Source organism: Pezoporus flaviventris, unplaced genomic scaffold, assembly GCF_033815535.1.
Source record: "Pezoporus flaviventris isolate CSIRO_AGI_PZ_B2104156 unplaced genomic scaffold, CSIRO_AGI_Pfla_v1 ptg000002l, whole genome shotgun sequence".
In the NCBI taxonomy this organism is placed as follows: Eukaryota; Metazoa; Chordata; class Aves; order Psittaciformes; family Psittacidae; genus Pezoporus; species Pezoporus flaviventris.
The window spans coordinates 13,440,291-13,458,138 of record NW_026892550.1 but is presented as its reverse complement, the minus strand read 5'-3'; the positions used below and the strand labels follow the sequence as shown (position 1 = coordinate 13,458,138).

Below are 17,848 nucleotides of genomic sequence, written 5' to 3'. Positions count from 1 at the left end.
CCAATTCTGGAGACTGGACAGCACTGATGACCCAACAACCACAATGAGTGACCTTTATTTTGGGGGTAGGTATTTTGGACCATCTCTACACCAGCCTGACAAGACAAACACCAGTAACACTGGGCCTGCATTACATACTCCCCCAGAGTGCATTTTGCAGTTTCATTTCATACTGTAAGAACCAAACTTGTATATCCTAAGACCCCTTCATGAGTTGAGCAAAAGTCCAGCAGAGATGGATGATCCACTACAAAAGGTACACTCCTGATCTGACCTAGATAGAGACATCCTAAGGGTGCTTCTACAGTGGTATTTACAGATAATCACTGCATCATAAAACATTAAAATCTTCCAGCTGAACCAAACAGTAATGTGGGCATGTCTTTTCAGCACACCAGCAAAGACGCAGTTAGGGGCCACCCTTGCTAGAAGGAACAGGATGCATTCTGGAAAAACAGACTTCTGCCAGATAGCATCCTGAATAGCACCTCTGCCTATTTTCCTTTGAAATAGAAAACCAATCCACACGTTTTTTGGGGGGGAAAAAAAAGGTAATTTATTTCACTTTTTATATTTTTAGTACAAATTCCATTATACAAAAAGCATACAAAGCAAGACCACCACCACTGCTTTGCACAGTTGAAAATACTCAGATATGTAAGATTATGTTTGCTTCATTGGAGCAGGAATGTTGGCAGATGCTTGTTCTAGGTAAGCTAATGGACCCTGAGGCATTTCTGCAGGCTTTTTGTGCTGTACACTAATATCTTCCAGGACCTGCTGCCAGTGTCGCAGTTTACCCAAATGCTTCTGAATTAATGCTTCTTTCCTCTGCAATTCATTTCTTAATTCTGAAACATCCTAGGAATGAAAAAATGCATGTTAGTAAATAGATGGTCTTCAGAAGAAAAACCACCTCGCACACAGAACATGTAATTTTTTTTGCTTGAGTTTTCAAGCTGATCTTACAGGGATTCTAACAATGAGAAGTGTCTAATGAAACAGAGGGAAAGTGCTGTTCATGCACTAGTTCTGCTCCCCTTGGTCATATGTTTCAGACATCATTACTCCCAGCAAAATTTAACCAACTGGTTTGTTTCTTCCCATGAAACTGTCATCCATGTTCCAACACCCCACAGTGCAGCATGCATCTAGCTTCTCCAGGTTCATGGTGAGAGCCATGTTAATGGTCTAGTTCTACCAACTTAAGGTACAGCATCACATTGAGAAACCCAAAATTCAACTGAACAAGGTGACTCACTGTACTGGTGCACAGCTTACCTGATCTAGCACAACACAGGTAATCAATTTAAACATACCTCTTTAATGACTTGCTCCGGTTTCTGGACTGATAGCTGCAGTCTTTTTTGTAGGAAGAAGCATTCAGTTTGTCTTGCAACATCCAGAAATTTCTGGATGCACTGATCAACACCTAAAATAAAGGAACAAAATGGAGCAGATTCCCCCCCCCAAAAAAATATTAAAACCACTTTTCATAGTATTTTCTAGAAAGAAAATCTGAAGATTTACTAAAATGACATATTTCTAAACCCAGGATGTGCATTAAATCTCTGTATAAAACACTGCTTTGCAAGCATTCAGAACTCTCAAAAAAAGACAGCAACTTTTTCCAAGTTTTAGTATATTTTTGACAATGACAAAGAGTGATAAAATATTTGTGAAACTTGGTTGAATAAAGAAACCATTTCAGGCTGAATGAAAGGGTCTCAAATATGGCCCAGCTTGAGGCCATTTCTTCTATGCCTTGTTACTTGAGAGAAGAGACCAACATCCATCTCACTCCTTTCAGGTAGTTGTGTAGAAAGAGAAAAGGTGCCCCCTGAGGCGCCTTGTCTCCAGAAAAAAACCCGGTCCTTCAGCCGTTCCTCATCACACTTGTGCTCCAGATCCTTCACCAGCTTTGTTGCCCTTCCCTGGCCCTGCTCCAGCACCTCAATGTCTGTCTTGTCGTGCGGGGCCCAGAACTGAACACAGGATTCGAGGTGTGAGCAACCCAAAATTATGTCAGTCGCTGTTCAAAGAAAGAGTAACAACCGAGGTTTTAAACCTCTTTCGGCCTCAAACGACAAGGCACACACACACACTCCCAGCAAAGCCCAAATGCACCTGCAAACCTTCGTAAGAACCTTTAGGAGGAGTCAGCCCCAGTCCGTGCCCCTCGGTATTCCAGCCCTGCACAAAACCGTGGCGTATCCATGGTTTCCGAGCAGCCAAGCGCAGCACCTCGGCACCGCCCGAAAGCCTCCGAGGGCTAAGCCCGGCCCGGCGCGGCGCGGCCGCTGGACACCCACAACCCCGGGGCCTCACCGGTGCGGATCTCCTCCTGGTCTGTGCCGTTCACGTAGTCCTGGCTCACCAGCGAGGCGAAGCAGGCCTGCGAAAGGAGGGAACGCGGAAGTAAGTAGGAGAGCAGCGCCCACCCGCGACCAACCCCAGCCCGGCCCACACACCTCGAAGGACGCTTCCAGCTCGTCCACCAGCGTGTTGTTGGGATTGCGCGGCCCCGTCGGAGGCGGGATGAGGCCTGCCGGGCCGGGCCCACCGGGAGGTCCCGGCGGTGGCGGCGGCCCCGGAGGCTGGTTACCGAACATGCCGCTCAGCGCCCCCGCCATGGCTCAGCGCAGCCACGCCTGCGCAGAGGGGCGGCAGCAACGGGCGGGACCCGCGCCGCCTCAGCGTCCAGAGTCGGTACCTCAGCGCGGAGCGCGTTACACGGCAAAGAGAGGCAGCAGGGAAAGCGCAGCCGTGCTGCGCAGCTGGACACTGCTTCCCCAGCCTCTGCCGGATCCCAGCCCCGTCAGCACTCCTTCAGCACCTATTGCACACCAGCGTTTCGGAACAAATACCACCAAATTCTCAAGAACACATCACCTCACGCGGCAATTGCTAAGAGTTCGATGTTTGAACTGATTCTGGGAATACCATCCCTGCTTGGAGCCTCCCAGGCTCACACCAGTAGAAGGAAAGCAGCAGAATGACAAAAATCATGGAGGATGAACACCAAACATTAACCTGCACTCATTAGCTTTTGTAAAACAGTTACAATATACACTTGTGTTGGCACTTGCTTAAGACCCATTACACACTTTAGCCCTGAAGCCAGGCTAGCCACACCAATTTCAACAGCCCGTCATTTCTACCCCAACACACACCAACAGCAGTTTTAGTTAAAAGTTAAAATGCTAGAACATTTTTATAAACCCCTTTGTAGTTTCACCTGTGTTTCACCCCAGACAGAGGCACAGCTACGATCACCATCATTAATCCTCTCACTCAAAACACACACCCAAGTAAAAGATTTATTGTTTGCAGTAATTATGCTTTATGTCACATATAAAATAGGGCAGATGCTATCCATCATTGTGTTTTGATACCAAATATCTCAATAGTTCAAACTATATTTTAAGCTGCATAATAGGAGATAACAAATCTCAAAGGTGAGATATTCTTACTCAAGTAATGGTTTATAAAATGCATTTGTAGTTTGTTGCCGTAGTGAAAATATTCTTGGGCTATTCGTTTCTGAAAAATACTTTTCCAGATATTTTTCTTATGGCAGAGTGGATGATTTAGAATAAGTATTTTATGTGGTATTGTGACTATCTTGGCTCAGTCGAGCTGCAAACTCCACCAGCGTTCTTGTAGGCCGCCCTGCCATGCCCTTTCGAAGGTAGGGCACCTCATCTTTATTTGACATCACACCAGCTATGTCTAGATGAGCCCAGTGGGAGGCAGTCACGAATTCCTTCAGGAATGCAGCAGCTGTGCATGCTCCTCCAGCTCTGTAGGAAGCAACGAAACCGTGTTGTTTCTAACGCAACACCAACAGCACGAACATGAAAGGACTTCACTGAAGGGAAGGGGCACATGAAGGATACTGATACAACTCACCTGCTGTACTTGCCAACGTTACTCAAATCTGCAAGAGGAGAGTCTGTTACTTGTTTTGTGTAGTGTTGAAAAAGAGGCATTCTCCAAACTCTGTCTCCTGTCACGACGCTGGCCTGAAACAGAGACACTGACAGCTTACGCAAATTTTTCTTTTATTTTTTTGAACCGCATTGATAAGCCCCAGTATCATGTGTCCTTATTTTTGTTTAGCTTTGATTAGTCCAAAAAAATCAAAAATCTTTAGCCCAATATAGTATTAGTGTTTTGGGAAAATATTGCAAAATGAAACAGTGTATTTCAAAAGTAGCAAATCCTACTTTTTTGGGGTACTTTAGTGTTAGTCAAAAGCCAAAAATCTAAAGACTGGGGTTTGCGGTTGGGTGTTTTTCCATCCCCCCCCCCCCCCGCCCCATCTGCCCTTCAGAGGCTTCCTTTAGCCATCACATTTCTGTCACTCACGAGGCCCCTCTGAATTTTGGTCTCAGTGTTGTTAAGCACGATCAGTTCTCTTTTTAACATGAATGAATCAGAGAATGGTTTGGGGTGGAAAGGTCCTTAAGATCATCTAGTTCCAACCCCCCTGCCGTGAGCAGAGACACCTCACACTATACCATGTCACCCAAGGCCCTGTTCAACCTGGCCTTGAACACCACCAGGAATGGAGCATTTACCACTTCTATCAATTCCTTTCAGTAAGCCAGAGCTTATGCATATGCAGTTAAGTTGTCCGAACATGCAAATCCTCAAGATGATGTGCATGCTGTTTGCTGTATGATATAAAACCTCAAAAAGGATCTAGTAATTCATAGTAAAAATTATTTTCAATTTTGGTATAGTACTAACACCATTCCTACCAGATTTCAAAATGTAATAATATATCTTTTAGATTCACATAAAATAAGACTTTCAGTAATGCATTAACTTTTCAGTAACAGCTATTACTGAATTACTACGATTTAACAGTGCAGCTTACCTACCTCATAAAGGTGATTCCAAAGCCAAGATGAGTTTGTGAACACTCCAGTTGCAGCTGACCCCAGTGCAATGTCCATGGCACCTACAGAAACACACCTTCATGGTTATACAACAAAGGCAGAAAGTGGACCTGAGCTATTCCTCTGCATCCTGACTCCTCACAGAATTTTCCAGTTTTAATTCTGAACTCTGCAAGAACTAAAGATTTTAGTATACCTGCATTTCTAAAAGTTTATTGTGAAAATACAAGGGAGTGAACATTTTGCAATTTAGAGACCTCTAAAATTTCCGAGCTGATACTTTCCTTTTGTGAATTTCACTTGCATAGATACTAACCCATGCCTACACCAGAGGGATTACACACGTATTTATTTGATGCCGCAGAACTGTTTCTGTAATGCCAACACTCAATTCTCAGCAAGATTAAATAAAAAAGAAGAAAAAATGTAGTTTAACAACACGGTACGTCAGAGAAATTTCTAGAGGAGCTCTTCTCCTTGTGCTTGGTGCCCAAGGATTTCAAATACAGAATAATCTATAGTGGGAGTAAACTTCTATCATGCCCTTTATATGATAATACTTTTATATAAGCAAATGATCTTAAAATCATCTTCCCTTCTGTCTAGTTAAATTTTCCACAGAATATGAACTGAATAAGTGGATGGAACATCATTTAAAGCACTAGGAGAGAATATATAGAAAAATAATGATTTTGCTTAGTGTATTCATTAAGCAATACAGTAGACTCCTGTCTGAACTCCTCTTCCATATTTGCTCTTATTTCAGCTACAGCTGCTCCTGGGTAGTTCATGAGATACATATACAATGATGGTTTTAAATTTGAATTATAACCTCATTCATATACAGCTGTAGAGATGAAACAATTAAAGAACATGTTATTATGCCTGAAAGTGTGCAAATGACACATAAAATAAGAGATACTTCAGTCAAACAAATTCTTAGGAGCATGATAATAACTATTTTATTATCTAGAATCATGGAGACCTGAGCTAGCTCACATGATGGAAGAGCTGGTGCAGGCTAGGTCAGAGCTCAAGCACTCAGGAAGCCCTTCACAAAGAAGCTATTTTGACTCCAGTATGGCCAGTGCCATATGGATACTACACCAGTATCTCTGCCTCACATGGTCCCAGAAGCTGGGAAGGCTTAACTCAGAAATGGAAGCACTGGGAAACATTGTGCAGAAACATCCAAGTCTGCATAGGTTTTCCTGCTCAATTCCAGCTCAGCTGGGCCAGCCCAAGTCCATCTGTGTTGCTACATGCCAATACTCCCCCCAGTCCTGGAGACACTGTACAAGTTGTTAGAGCATAAGCTGTGCTAGTTGCTGTTCTAAAACAGGTAAAATCATCTCAGTTGCTTTTGAATTTAGGTTGACTTTATCTACACGCTGTTAACTAATCCACAGCCCAATTAATAACAGTAACAAAGAACTGACTTACAAAATGAGCAGGGGAGGAAGACTGCTTACCTGTTAGTGTTGCAGCATTCAGAATAGCCCTTGCATTAAAACTGTGGGCATAACAGAGAGCATCAGCTAGCAGCAGTCTTCCTTCTGCATCTGTGTTATCTACCTTCAGGTGCAAAATTAGTAAAAATAGATTAACTATCGAAAACATCCCTTTCATTGACTTATTTCTTACATGGTATCTTAAATAGCTGTCAGATTATAAATGCACTGTGAAAAAATGGCAGGTCAGCCAAAATTTATTCAAAAAAAGAAAAGAAAAAGGAAAAAGACAGTATCAATTTAAAGTTACAAAATAAAAGTGTATCTGTAGCTGAGGCCAGATGACCTTTCAGCACTACAGCCTCCTTTGCACAGGTCTCTGTGCCCCAGAAGAGCCTAGAGATGTGCTCCAGTGGAGCCCAGAAGCTGCTTCAGAGCACACACAGAGATCTGGCCCATGGAAATCACAGCTGAGGAGGACCATCTACCATGGAGCAGCACAGGTGAATGCCTGGAAACAGCTCCTTGTTATGCTGCTTTCCTGCTTTGGAGCTTGAAATTTTTCCCCTCTGAAAAACAAAAATCAGTAGCCCCCTTGTTCCTTTCCCCTTTCAGGGAAGACTGATGCTGAATTCTGCAAGACTAATTGCATGGTGTGCTCTGAGCTACTAGCACTTTCCTGCAAATTTCTTCTTCGTGGGGGAATATGGGTCCAGTCTTTTCCTTCAGATCAGGGGGTGACTGAACTCAGTTTTGGGAAAAGAACCTCAGGAAACTGGAAGGTTCAACAAGTCAAAGATGCAGATTCACAGAAATTCAGACACAAATACTGATTAAGCCACCTACTTCGGCACAAAATCAGTTATCCATCGCACAGTGACTTGCAGTACCATTTAATCTATTAAATGAGTATGGAACTTCTTGGATTAAATATGAAATATGCATTCTGGGGTACTGATTTGGCAACCAACAGCCCATGACTCAGAGTTCTGATTGTCCCAAGGAGCTTGGCACTGTAAAGGCCTAGGTTATGTGACCAGGGAACTAATACTCTAATGTCTTACTGCAGATAGGAGGGAAGTGTCCTGAAGGGTCACTGGAAGCAATTAATGTTCTTCACATGGACAGAGAACCTGTATTTATGAGCACTGTGACAACCTCTTGTGCTAAAACAAGATTTTCTAGCATGTGCAGTAAACGACTGCACTTTTCAGCTTTTCCTAGCAACTTATAAAATTTGTCTCATCTCTTCAATCTATTTAGATTTGAAAGAATCCTATGACAACAATTTCTAATTGATAACATGCTGCTTACATTTTTAAGAACAGTATACTTGTGCTGCTTATCTTCCTAAAGGGTCTTTTCAAACATGTCCTCTGACTGCAGTCATAACTTGATTGGTTAAACCAATTCTCTAGAAGTATTTAAAACCCAAGTTTCACATACATACCTGTATTGTTTTTCCATTCTTGGCTCTGACTACATCCCCAGGCTTGTTTGCCTTGCCACTGGGCATATTTTCACAGAGGGGTGCCAAACCTCAGAGAGAAAAAGAAAAATGAATTACTAGTTTCTTTCTCAGAAAAGACATAGAAAAAACACTTAGAACCACCCCCCCACCCCCCCTTAAGGAAACAGTACTATTCTCATCTTGAATTCATGCTCAAAAATCCAAATTTTCCAGGTTACTAAAAGACACATGGTCCAGTTTTCAATCAGGGAATTCCTCTACATGCTGCACCACCACGTTCTCCCACCTACACTATTTTGCCACAAGGATTTACTTCTACTTTATGCCTGGACTAGTGAGATCAGAGGAGCAACAAATATTATCTCACATTTTCCATATATATATCATTAGTCACATGTAAAGAGATTTCTTCCTGAAATTAAAAACTTCTCAGACTAATACTGACCCATTCAAGCTCTGCTCATTGAAATTACACATTGTATAATGTCAAGGGAGGGGTCCAAGGTCCCACCATAGGACTACAGCCATAAGAAAAGCAAACAGATGAACAAAAGAGAGGGTCAGCCTCAAAGCCCCAGTTATGAATGGGATAATGGGATGAAAGGCACTCCACCATTCTCACGGAAAACCTGCTCCTGGCACAAGGAATAAGCGAACTGAAGGCCACCACTTTTCAGTGGAATTGCATACACACTTTTGCTCCACTGATTCTGCCCTTCCCAGTGCATTCTTTAGGTGAGGAATGGCGTGAGGGTGGGTTTTGCTGCCCTCTACTGGCTGAAGAATGAAAGTGACGAAATTACTAGTGCCCTGTAAATCAAGGTTGTCAAACATAAAACTTATCCTAGAATGGATTACGGGTCGTCCCCAGCTTGTTTTACCACGGTTCCTGAATCAGCTCATTTAATTTTAGCTGTGCAACATTTCTGCAGGAAAAGTAAGCACTGCTCGTCCTTAAAAGTACTGGTTTGGGTTGGTTGGTTTAGATTTCTGCTGAGCTACTCACCCAATGAAACAAAAACTGATCTCTCTTCCTGTTCAGCTGTGGTACATGCCCACCGAACACCTTTTCACTTCTAATTGCTTTTAAAGATCTCCAGACTCCTTCTTGGAATGAAGGATCAGGACTTACGAAAAACTCATTGAAAGTAAGTTTATTGACAACCATTTCTCTCTTAAGATGTAAAAATCAGGCTTTCACAATTTTAATTTGGTGTTGCAGTACTTTATTCAAGCAAAGCCAGTAACTGTGCAAAGCAAGCAAAAAGAGAAGAGAGGCTGAACAGGGAATGAGAGCAGTCAGTCTGCAAGAGGCCAGGACATTTCTGTAAGATCATAACCAGTACTCATACTAGAACTTTAGTGTTTAAACAAAATCTTGTAAAATTCAGATTTCTGGCTTCTCACGTACATACACACACTTACCGATTATGTTAAGAGGGAGATTTAAAGCTGCTGCTGTCACAACGGCTGAGCAGACAGTCGCTGCCCCTCCCATATCTGCTCTCATAGCATCCATACCCGATGACGGCTTCAGTGAAATGCCACCACTGCAACACACAGCACAAGTACCATCAACATGGAGGAGTTTCATGTTGCATAGGTTGAGAATATTCTGCCCATCAGTATGTTTCAGCAGCAAGCATTAGGAAATGCTAGACTTGTGTTCTCAACCTGCCACCCCCTAGTAAGCATATTGAAAGCAAGGCAGTGAGGGGCTCCTTTCTGATCATGTATCTCCCTGACTTGTTTTCTCGTAGTTAGGACACCATAAAAATCTGCAGTGGACTAACTCAGTGGTCTTCAGAATAACAGAAGAGCACAAAACCAGAACAAAATAGTACACCTGGTAAAATCATCATATGGAAGGGGAACAGACTGACAAATTCTTCAGTAGCTACGTGACATGAAAAGCTATCATAAGGAATAGCTGCAATGCATGAGCTATTTTCTCTTTCCCTAAGCATGACCTAGGTGTCCTGTGACAGACTGCAACTCTAAACATATACATTCTTCATCCAGAGGTTTGCTCAGGCCAAGAAAAAAAGTAGCACATTCTTCATCTTCTTTCCCCCAAAAATTCCATTTTCCCCTTACAATACGAGAGTATATCAGTTCCTACTTTGTTCAACCACTCAAGCTTGTCTTATTCCCAGGCAAAGCAGCACAATCTACTATAAAAGGCAAGTTCATTGGAATGGCATTGGAAGATGTGCTGAGCATCTACCTATACAACATGAATAGCAGGAAGGCATTTCCCACCTTTAGTCACCAGAATATTAGCACACGTACCTGTCAAATGTAACTCCTTTTCCTACAAACACCAGCGGGTGGTCACTTGCATTAGCACCACCCGAATAGTGAATCTCCAGAAAGATGGGAGGCTCAGCCGAGCCCTTAGCAACACTCAGGAAGGCTCCCATCTGCTGCGTCACAATCCAAGACTCTGGTCTGGAACAGAAATACGTTTTTTTTTTATGTAATTTTAATAATTTTAATTTTGTAATTGGACACCTTAACCAAGGTGACTTTGCTTATTTTTAAAATACCACAATCCTTGACGGTTTCTTTCTATTAATTTCGGTTTAGTTATTTGGGAAACTGTGGTGTAAATCAACCATTATTGTTTTGTGAAACTGAAAAATACTTCCTCAGAGTTGCTGCTTGGCAATTTTTTTTTGCCTTGTCTAAAAACCCAACCGACCAACAAAACAAACAACAGCTCCTCTGTACTTTCTGTGTCAGAAAGTATCAAACTGCCACTTGCCCATGAGGCTGTGGTCTCTGAGGGCATGTGAAGTAACAATACTGCAGCAGGTTACAGTTTAGCTTTCTGTCCATAGCTAACCATCTTGATAGCAAAGTTGACTTCCCTTGGTCTTCTGCTTTTCAACAGAACAGCCTCCAACACTTGCACAACCCGTTAACCCATTTCCACCAAAGAGCAGCAACTAGTAATTCAGAGGCAGGAAGTGTTAGCTGTGCAAATTCAACTGCAAGGGCTTTCACGGCTCCACCTCAACATTTTTAAAAGCTAAAACCCCCTCAAACAACAGTAACAGCAATAAATACAGAATGTTTCATTAACACATCCAAATAAAAAAACAAACAAACAACAACAACCCAGAGAGGGCTGTATAAAGTCTATTTGGGACAAAAACAAAAGGTATTAGAAAAAAGGTACCTAGTATTTGCCCTCTAGTCACCGAGTCTTCACTACGCTCCCTTTTCCCGCACTTGTGTTAACTAAGCGGTAATCAGCTGCATGACCAATTGACAGTGAATCATTTCACTGTGTCACAGTATCTTGCCTACCCTGCAAACTAGAAGCTCACCTTCTAAAACTGAGAGTAACTTGCAGTCTGGGTGCCCCTCGTACCTCTTCACAACACACTTCTGCTTTTGTCATTTGAAGCGGCAAAGAGAAAATGAGAGCCCACTACAGACCTGAATAACCTCAAAGGTATCTTACCCTACAGAGGAATCATTTTTTGGATTTTACCTTATATGGACCTTCACATTGCTGAAACTTTTGAGCTTCTGTTCAATATGTTCAGCAAATTTTATTGGAGTGATGTAATTAGCTGGAGCCTCCATAAGGTACCGAGCGAGGTTCTGACCCTCAGCATAGAGAACACCTTTTTGCCAGGCTTCGCTTTCAGCACTAAACAAAAACATAACAATAATCAGGATTGGAAACATTTGCAAAAGTAAAATGTTGTCAGTATCCATCTGTTCTCTCCTGTATGAAAATACGACAACATTAAATCAGGGCAATTAAGAACGTCACAGTAATCTTAGTACAAGGAATTTAGTATGAATTCCAAGGGACGTCTAGTGTAGAACTCATCTCTGGTGCTAGTCTGTGCCAAATGCTTCACAGAAAGCGAGAAGAATCCTACAGCAGACAGATGTAAAATTCTCTAACATATTAGGCCTCTTCAAATCCTCACTAGTCAGAGATTGGTTTAAATCCTTAAGCACAAGGTTTAATACCCGTTCCAAAATTTGTAATCACACTAATTGTAACAGCCCTGGATGTTTTTATTTACCACATAAAGCCTCCAAGTCTGTTTTACACTTTACTGAGATATGATTATGTGATATGAGTGGAATTTGGATCTCCTTTCACAGTGCACTCAAGGCATCTCCCTAACAAATGGCAGAACAAACATTCAAAGAGCTGCCTGTACAGGAAATTGAGATGGCCCTCTAGCTACTCTGCAACACTGCCAGAACAAAACTTCCCATTTTACTGAGACAGAAGTGACTTACTTGGTTAAAAGATAGCACAGCACAGAGCATTAAGCTGGATTCCACCTCTCAAAAAAGCAACACAGTGAAGAATACAGAATGAATACAGAAACATTGCCTGGATATGGAGGGAGAGAATCAAGAGACCAAATGTCTCAAAGTGGGAAAGGCAATAAGAGGACCTCAAGAGGTAAATCATCAGCAAAAGGAAGATCAGAAATAATGTTGTTCCCTTGCTAATGGGGCAGACAACCTCGTGAAAACTGAGATGACTGAAGTTTTCAATGCCTGCCTTAATTATTAAGGTCTGCTTCCAGATTCCCCAGTTCTTCATGCTTAGTAACAGAGCCTAGGGAAGAAAGGTACTACCCATGGCAGAGAAAGATAGACTTAGGACTGCTTAAGGAAGCTGGACATTCAGGAGTCCTTGATATCAGGCAACATGTATCCAAGAGTGCTGAGGGAGCAGGCTGGCATCATTACAAGGCTGGTCTCTTTCAGTTTGAAATGTCATGGTGACTGAATGTGGTCCCCAATGACTGGAGAAGGACAAATCCCAATCTTTAAGAATGGCAAGAAGGATATAGGAAACTACAAGGCAGTAATCCTAGACTAATCCCCTAAAGGTGCATGGAGAGAGTAATCTTGGAAGCCATTTCCAGGTACATGAAGGACAAGATGGTCACTGAGAACAGTCATAAATTTGGTTTGGGTAAATCATGCCTGGCCAACTTGCCTGACTTATGGTGAGAGGGTTGGCACAAAGAACCACAGTGGATGTCTTTTATCTTGGCTTTAACAAGGTTTTCACATAGAATCCTTGCAGACAAACGGAGAAAACATGATCTGGAGGGATAGACTATAAAATGCGTGAGACACTGGAAGAACTGTTGGGCTCAGAAGATAAGAGACAACAGTTGAATGGTCTAGCTGGCAGACAGTCATGTGGTGCTCCCCAGGAGCTGATACTGAGGCTGATACCTTCATCAACAACTTGGACAATGGAAACTACCCTTGGAAATTCACGGACAGCATGGCACTGCAGGGAGCAGCTGCAATGGAGAGGGTAGGGCCACCATTCACGGGGGCCTTGCCAAGCTGGAGGAATGCATCAGGGGGAACACCATGAAGTTTAACAAAGACTGGTGTAAAGTCCTGCACCTGGGACAGAACAACTCTGTGCAAGTCAGGCTGGACACTGACTACAACTAAGGCAGAAAGCAACGCTGCAGAAAAGAACCTGGGGATCCCGGTGGACAAGTTGAATAGGAGTAAGCAGCGCATTACTCTGGTGACAAAGGCCAACCATGTACTGTGCTGGATTAGAGCTTAGCCAGCACATTAAGGGCAATAATTATTTACCTCCTTGGCATTTGTGAGGCTGCACCGAGCTATGTCCACTTTTGAGTTCCTGAATACAAAACCAATACTGATAAACTGGAGAAAGGACAAAGACTAAGAAGGGTAGAGAGCTGGAACACATGGCACATGAGAAGCTAAGAGAATTGGGGTTGCTTCACCTAGAGAAAAATTTAGGAAAGATCTAATTGCAGTCTTTACCCTTAAATAGGGTTTATAGAGAAGATGAAGACAGACACATCTCAGAACTGCACAGCAAGGGCGTAACTGACAAGGGTCTCAAGATTCAACAAGGGAAACTGCAGCAGGGGATAAAGAAAAACAAAATTCACCATGAGTGTGGTTAAACACTGGAACAGATGGGCCAGTGAGGCTGTAGAATTTTTGTCTCAGGAGATACTCAAAACTGGACTAAACAAAGGCCTGATCAAGCTTTAAAGTTGTATGCAACTTCCAGGTTATTCCTAATCCAAGCTGCAGCTGGACTAGCTGATCTCCACAGGTCCTTTCCAACCTAAATTATTAGATACAAAAATTACTTGCAGTGTCCTAAGTGGTCATAGGACCACCTATGCTTTCAGGAAATGTTTATTTACTATAAACTGTCTCCCAAACTATCTGCTGCATTACAAATGGGAAGAGTTGCATGTAGCTTACCAAGACACGCTTAAATTGAGAGGGCATTTTATTTCACTAACTTCTATTCTCCCTATTCTTCCAGGTTTGTGTTTTTCTCATGCATAAACATGCACGGTTTTATAAATAAATAAAACCAGCTTTCCTTTTGTCATCACCTTCCATGAAGCTGAGGAGTAACTACAGGCTTCTTTTTTTGCTTCAGCTCATTATATTCATGCAATCCAAGGACAGCACCTTCTGCAGCTGCTTGAGCATCTCCACAGGGGTCTACTTCAACACAAGCGATCTCCAGATCTTGGATCTGTCTACAGCCAACTGAAAAACACAGTATGGAACTAGTGGGCTGAGTATTGCACAGAACAGCAAAACAGGTCTCTGTGGTAATCAATATGACATTTAAAGGGAAAAATAATTTTAACTCAAAATATCCAAGTTGATGGGTAAATCAATTACAAAGATCATTCAGTAGAATGATTAAAAATGCAATGATCATATACTGATAAATTTCAACTAAAATACCACTTGACAGATTATAATGATTAAGACAATTCACAAGAAAAAAGTCCACAGTTGTTCCAATTCCTTTAAACTCAATCTATAGCAAAGAAAAACTCCATCTTCCTCTAGTCCTGCGGATTATAACTATCTGCAATTATCTGCAGGTATCAGAAAATTGTTGTAATTTAGTTTTTTTTCTCTTTTCTTCCAAATGACTTTATACACACTTTTATAAACAAAAATAATATTAAGTTCCATAAATTCTACTTTGTACCCAAATAACTTCACAATGTTTTGGCAGCTGTTAAGACAAGATGAGCTAGCACTCATGGGTGGGTATACATCTGTCATACATGTGACTGACCGCCTGTCATAGATAATAAACTCTGTGGCAAGAACTCTTTTTATTCTTGGTTTATACACTTAGATACAGCAGTCATCCTTGATTAAGATAGAGGCCTCCTCTGTCTATAACAGGTAACATACTGAATCATCCTACTGATGTTCTGAAAGACACCAGTTTATAGTACAAGTATCTGTTACAAAATGGGTAACAAAAGTGATTATGTATGCATACTGAAGAACAGTGTGAGCATAACGTGAATTGGTGGTGCTCTTGGGCTTCACAACAGCAGTGATTAAACAAGTGCCTTTTCACACTGCTCAGGAAAGTTATTTGATTTCAATAACTGCAGTTACCTGACTGCAGATGGATTTACATGCCCTGTAACTCCTTTCTCACTAAGGAAAAAATTTACATGAGTATCAGTGACAAGTAAGTGTATTTAACAAACCACAGAATAGGTTTTTCATTTCAAAACAAAATCATACCTAGACTCATTCTTCAAAAATGGAACTTGCTGCACCACTGCAATAGTTTTATAGACAATGCTTAAGAAAATGTAAGAGCCAACCTGCAACAGCTGCACGAATGTTTTCTTTGCCTTCATTCCAGTTTTCTTGGTCATTTATTCCAGCATTCTTCTTGCCCAAGCCAACTACAACCACACTTGGAAAGTCCTAGATGAAGCCAACACACAAATGGATTCACTTCCCTCATTGGTACAGCCACAGCAGAGTTGCTAAAAAGACCTTACTTGCTAGACCAAGTACTAAACACCTTCAGTACTTTGTTACATACATTTCCTCATTAAGAGTGCCAGCACTGTGCCACCGTGTTACACTCCTCATCATTTGCCACAGGCATGCAACCAGTTCTTCTGTCCAGTTAACAACCCTGTGTATTGCAGCAGATAGGGCTTTATGTTCAACACACAGCAAACCTGATATTTCTAAGGGCAAGTCTAAGAGTCCTTTGAAAGCAGATCCAGCTTTCCAGCTAAAACACAGGCCAGAACTTAGCTGGAGAAGCGTAACCTTTTTTGGTACGCTACTACTCTGCTCAGGGAAATAAAATCACCTCCAAGGCTAAGCCTATCACCTCAGCTCAAGAGTTGAGCTGGCATGATTTGCCAGGTTACAAACCAAAGCTGCACAGAGGTACATAGCCCCAGAACTCAGGAAAGCAATGCAATGCAGCAGACTAAATGCTTGCCTTATAAACAGCATGCAGTCTGACGGGACTACCTTGTGTTAGAATTGTCATGTCTGGAAGGTCTTTGCACATTCCAGTACACACACTTGCTCCTCCTGCACAGTAGGAGCCAGATCCAGAACTGCTGTGTTTCATTCAGCTCATTCAGTAAGCAGTTATTCAGAGCACACCACCTTTGGAGCAGATTCATTTACATCTTCTCAACCTACAGCACAGTGCAGGGAACATAGGAATACGAAAATGGCCATGCAAATGTTGAAAGCTCCTGTTCTGCAATGCCCCACAAGAACGACACCTTTTGTTGAGAGGTGTGAGGGGGAAGAAAAGCAGAGCATTTATACAAGCACAACAGCGAATGGCTTAAAGTAAGATGCAAGGGCAAACCTCACACATTAGTCAATATATACACAAAAATCCAAAGTTAGTACCTGATGCAAACCATGGAATATGCGTGTTTTTCCTTTCTTCAAAGGTGGTCCACATCTAGGACACAAAAAGATTCTTTCAATAAAAAAGTCCTTTATGCAGTTGTTACAATACTACATTCACCCCACACCCCACAGTGTTTCTCAACAGTTCTGGGACACTTGGCTTGGTGCCAATCCACAGAAAAAGGCAGTTCCTATGAACATTTTGCACATTTCCTTAGCGCTCAGTTTTTCCACAGGAGTTCCCTTCCAAATTGCTTGGCCTGGTAGAAGCAAATACCAGCCTGGGAAGTGCTGTGGATAAAAACACTTAATAACTATAAAAAAGACTGCTCCTATTGGTGTTTGTAGGTACGTAATTTCAGCAGCTGATCACGCACTTACGTGGACACAAGTTCTCTCAGCCTTCCAGACACAAGTCTATCAAAAGCATCTCCTGCACTAGTGAGCTGGGCAGTACCTCCATCCTTTTCACTTGAATAGATCCCCAGAACAAGACCCTAAGAAAGGATACACAAGGATGTAAACAACATGAAATTTAACGACCCATCTAAAAGGCAGCAAGCACACTGTTTGCATCATAGCTACTGCATATACTCAGTTTATGTATTTATCCAACGATGCACAGCGCAACTCTTTGGTAAACCAGGTAACCACAACCAGTACTTCGAAGCGTGAAAAACAGGCACGGTATAACTAAAGACACAATCATATTGCCTACCACGTAGAAAACAAAACCTGTTTCAACCTGTGATTAAAAGTACAAAAGAGCAGCTCCCCCAATCATAGCTCTCCAGCGAGGTTCACCCAACTGGAGGGAACAGCAGCTCCTCTCCCGCGGGCCGGCCCCGCAGGGCAAGGCGACCACCTCGGCACCGCAGGTTTTCGAGCTAAAGCCCGGGGCTGGACCTGGGAAGCGCTGGGCGACCGGCACGCTCAGCCACGGCTCCGGAACAGCAGGAGGGAGGGAGGAAGGGGCACCTCGCGTCATGGCTGCCCGCTCCCGCCTTGGGTCACCCCGGGCAAGGGGGGGTCCCTGTGCCCCCTCACCTTTCCGCCCGCGGCGCGGCTGCAGCCCCTGCAGGCCAGCGGGAGGTCCCGGCCGAGGCGGCGGGCCGCGCTCCGCACGCCCGGCAGCAGCATGGCAGACGGCAACATGCCGGGCCGCCGCACACCGCCTGCCGCCGCGCGCCAGTCGCTTCATCAGCCGGCGCCGAGCGGGGCGGGGCCAGGCGAGGGGAGGTCGGGACGGAGCCGGGAGGCGAGGGTCGGTCACCGGTCGGTGT

At 43.0% G+C, this 17,848-nt stretch overlaps 2 protein-coding genes across 2 annotated transcripts; both read right to left on the bottom strand.

Annotated features, from left to right (window-relative positions):
• Positions 1-560: 560 nt before the first annotated feature.
• Positions 561-2,677, bottom strand: MED28 (mediator complex subunit 28). Its single transcript, XM_061469852.1, has 4 exons — positions 2,472-2,677; positions 2,329-2,395; positions 1,320-1,432; positions 561-861 (listed from the first exon to the last, which is right to left on the bottom strand). The coding sequence occupies exons 1-4, from the start codon at positions 2,631-2,633 to the stop codon at positions 664-666; spliced, it is 540 nt and encodes a 179-aa protein (XP_061325836.1). The 5' UTR covers positions 2,634-2,677; the 3' UTR covers positions 561-663.
• A 629-nt stretch (positions 2,678-3,306) lies between these two features.
• Positions 3,307-17,766, bottom strand: LAP3 (leucine aminopeptidase 3). The gene is given in 14 exon segments (XM_061469713.1): positions 3,307-3,803; positions 3,913-4,025; positions 4,890-4,969; positions 6,380-6,482; positions 7,809-7,897; positions 9,255-9,379; positions 10,122-10,280; positions 11,332-11,493; positions 14,237-14,396; positions 15,494-15,599; positions 16,563-16,617; positions 16,947-17,062; positions 17,613-17,711; positions 17,713-17,766. Coding segments are annotated over 14 exon segments (1,620 nt in total). The 3' UTR covers positions 3,307-3,604.
• Positions 17,767-17,848: the final 82 nt, after the last annotated feature.